The following is a 3,738-nucleotide window of genomic DNA, read 5'->3' on the forward strand; positions in this document are numbered from 1 at the left end:
AGCTCAATCCGGATGGAAAACTTAAACAAGCCCTCCTCTTCCCAGGAAGCAAAGCACTTGCACCCTCTGTGCCCCAAAACAATTTCACATGATCTCAGGACCAAGCCTGCTGCACAAACAACATTAAAACCATGAAGAGTACAAAGTACAGAATGAAAATGACAGGCCAAGCCCTGCCCAACTCCAGTTCTCAYCCACACCACACAGCAAGTTTGCCAGAGAAAAGCTGCTGTTAGAATGTTAGAGGTCTGTGGAGCTGAACTGAATCCAGCCAGGAAGAACACAGGATGTTAGCAGGACTTTTGTTATTTATCCAAAGGCACCCAGAGTGCCACTTCAAAACTCTACAGCGTGGAGCACACATGGAAGGTGATGAATCATGAGTGAAGCTCATCACAAGTGTGTGTCTACATCACCAGCCACTCACCTACCCATCATTTCTTCCCTACACCCTGAACTCTGAGCAATCCTGGCTGGGATTTGTGCCTGTTATATGCCCCTGACACTCAATTTGGGGTGCACAACTCTCACACCCTCGCTCTCCCTCTGGCTCTGACCAAGCCCTGCATCTCACCCAGGGTTTGCCGAAGGTCCTCGCAGAGGCTGATGTGGGGGAATTGMAGCATCTGGCGCCATTTCTTGCTCTTGCCTTTCCGGTTTCCTCCACCACCTGCAGGGCACACAAAATCAGTACCATGAGTCAGGAAGCAAAGGTGTCCTGAGTGCAGCCTAGCCTTGCCAGGAGCAGAGGAAGGAGCCTGCCTCTAAGCCCAGGCAAGGAAAACAAGACCAAAGTGGTACCACAACCTCCTGGTGGGATAAAAGTGTTGGAGCCTCTACTGCCAGAGGAACTGGGCAGACCAACCTCTGGCTGGTGAAATCCTAAACAAGAACATGAAGACCTTTCATGATGGGAGGATCCCACCACAGCAGTTCTTGGCTCCCAGGCTTGTCCCCAGAACCTCTGCATCACTAATCACCCCTCCAGGCCATGCCAGGCTTGGTGTGAAGCTCTTCCTGCTTCAGTAAAGACGTTCTTGCCACCTACTCATTCCAGACTGATTGCTTACTCCAGGGAGGGGCTCTCAGAGAGAGGACATGAAGCTGGGAGACAGGAATTCCTGCTCTAATCCTGGCTCCACAGACAACTCGCTGTATTGCCTGAGGCTCATCACTTCAGTTTCCCACCTGTGAAGTGGGGACACTCCCACCTTTCTCCAGAGATAAGCCAGCCTCAGAAAATCCAGATCCAAGAACCAGGTATTACTCCAGCTTCAGCTGCTGGAGTAAATGCCCAGTGCTGTAGGATAGGGTGGGAAAGCTTCTAGATAGACCAAAAAATTTACATCATAGCAAGCACTAAGTACTGATTGCTCAGATCAGCCARCCTCCAGGGATTGCTTTCCCAGTGCCAACACACACAATTTCCCACGTCTCTTTGGAAATCCATTAAACCACCCAGCCAAAGTGGTCAGGCCAAGAGCTGGGCCGAAGGCCTGGCTTGCTGAAATCACAGAGGGGTTGAACATAATTTSTCAGCTCTTGAGAAACACTTTCATAATACTTTCCTCCACTGCGGATGCAGTTCAGCCCCAAASCCTAGACACAGTCCCCTGRCATCCAGCTCCCTGAAYGGGACAGRCAGGTGGGATGGGGCCATCCTGGTCAGCCTCRTGTCCGAGCCCCTGGCACGCTTTGGGTCCCTGCACTGCATCTGCCCTGCACCAGCAGCTGGGCCGCACGATTGTACAAACTCAGGAAGGAAGTGACTCAAGGGTAAGCAGGGCTGGAAGAAACCAGCGGCGCAGAYACCTTCTTGTCAGCCACAATGAAGCGGATGGGGACAATGAAACGAGGCCAGGGGAGGACAGGCCATCCTCACCCCAAGAGAGCTCAAGGAAAGGCAGAGCAAAGCCCCACAGCACCYGGAGGTTGCGTTTCCTTGAGTTGTTTGCTTTGAAAGGAGGTTCCAGCACCCTTCACGTGTGGTTCTCCCCCGCCCTCCCAGCACTGTGGCCGACACTCCAGCAGCGAGCTGGGTCCTGCACAGCAATCTCCCAGCACCCCTGGTTTGGGGATGGGGTGGGCTGTCTCCAACCTGAGCTCACCAGTTTGGGTGATGGATGAGAGCTGGGCTGTTGTTCTTCTGTCAGGGCAAGGGGGACAAGGATCCTTCACCTTCCCCGGGCCAGACCAAGCATGGGGCACGTTCGTGCTGTGGCAGCAGCTGAAGATGATTGCCAGCAGCCCCTCAGCACATTCCAGCTCACCTCTGCATTCCCACACCAACTCAGGAAGCTAGAGAAAGGCCAGGCTGGAGCAAAGAACCCAGCACTGTCAGATGTGGCCTGCAAAACAGCTCTGTCCTGTCACAGAGGAGCTTCCTTGCCCCAGTGGCCACCCAGCTACAAGTGGGATAGCCAGCAAGAACACCTTGGCTCTCACAGCCAAAAACCACTCGGCACAAGGGTGACAGTGGGTTGTGTCTGCCTGCAAACTGCCCACTGCTGCCGAGGGAGAGGCACCAGCGGAGCACGGGAGGGACCGCAGCAGCTGTCCAGCACCTCGTGCTGCATCAGTGCCCAAACTCCATTCCCGAGGGCACAACGGGAGCCACTCTCCAGATCATTCCACGTGAATGTGGGCCTCGTGCCTGGAGGTCACAAACCCCCGTTTGGTTTTGAACCAAACCTTGCCACTATGAACCTGAACGTCATGGTCCACCACGGTCACTGTGCCAGGAGTACTTACACTTAGCCTGGTTTTCAAGCAGCTTGGAAATGTTTCTGCCCRTGTAAATTTAATTTCGCTGCTTTTTGCTCCCACAAATCTAATCTTCAAAGCYMTCTAACTGGATTTCAGYGGGTCTCTCAGGCTCCAGGACRGCTCGGTCTGGCCAGTTGCMCACCAAGGGCCAGAGGAGACTGTAYTCCYCCACCACATAYGTGACCTAAAGAACTCATCAATGCCTGGCTGAAGCGCATCTTCTCTGCAAAAGGACCAGGTTCCTATGTGAGACTTCCCATCCCCTCCTGAGGCTTCTCCCCGCAGCTCCCCTGCATCTTCAGGAYAGCCCCGCTGCTGCCAAGCTGCATCCCACGCCCCGGCCCTGGAATTCGGCGTGGCCCTGGGGCAGTGGGAGCGCTGTGAGGCCGCAGCAGAGCTCCGGGAGCCCCGCAGACCCCGGTGTGAGGGCGGCGGACGGGTGGGGCTCCCCGCCGCAGTTTCGGGATCGGCCCGTGTGTGGGGAGCAGCAGTTTACGGGACTGAAGCAACTTTTTTTTCTCCTACGGAACCCAAAGTTGCCTCTCCCCTGTGCCAGAGGAGCTGGAGCAGCCTCTGGAGCGGGCAAGGCGGGACRGAGATGGGGCGATCTGCACCGGAGAGACGGCGAGGCCGCTCGGGAGAGAGCTCAGCGCCCTCGGAGCGAGCACAGCACCCCGCGCCGGGCGGGAGGAGCCGAATGCCTGTGTCCAGCCCGCGCCGTCACCTCCCCGCTCCCCGCCAAGGAGGCCGCGACGTCCCGGGAGGGACCGCCCGGGCCGAGCCCCGGGGCGGCACCGCCGGGGCCCGCAGCCCGGGCCTGTCGCCTCGCCAGCTCCGGTGCCCGGCGCCGCTCACCTTCGCGGGCCTTGAGCAGGACGGTGTTGGCGACGATGTTCTCCAGCTCCATGGGCCCGCGGGCGCCGCCGCCTCCCGCCGGCTTCGCTCCCCGCGCTCGGCCCGCGCCCGCCGCCC

General features: G+C 57.5%; 1 protein-coding gene across 2 annotated transcripts in view; it reads right to left on the minus strand.

Moving 5' to 3' along the window:
* GRK6 (G protein-coupled receptor kinase 6) overlaps nucleotides 1-3,726 on the minus strand; it is a 14,944-nt gene extending 11,218 nt beyond the window's left edge. For both annotated transcript variants that reach the window (XM_057378507.1, XM_057378506.1), the window contains exons 1-2: nucleotides 3,622-3,726; nucleotides 575-670 (exon numbers count right to left, since the gene is read on the minus strand). In XM_057378507.1, coding sequence (XP_057234490.1) covers nucleotides 575-670; nucleotides 3,622-3,673 — 148 coding nt within the window. In that variant the 5' untranslated portion in view covers nucleotides 3,674-3,726. The remainder of the gene's footprint in view (nucleotides 1-574; nucleotides 671-3,621) is intronic.
* Between the last annotated feature and the right edge of the window lie 12 nt (nucleotides 3,727-3,738).

The sequence above is a fragment of the Malurus melanocephalus genome, unplaced genomic scaffold (assembly GCF_030028575.1).
Source record: "Malurus melanocephalus ecotype Western Australia unplaced genomic scaffold, MMel_1.1 scaffold_362, whole genome shotgun sequence".
In the NCBI taxonomy this organism is placed as follows: Eukaryota; Metazoa; Chordata; class Aves; order Passeriformes; family Maluridae; genus Malurus; species Malurus melanocephalus.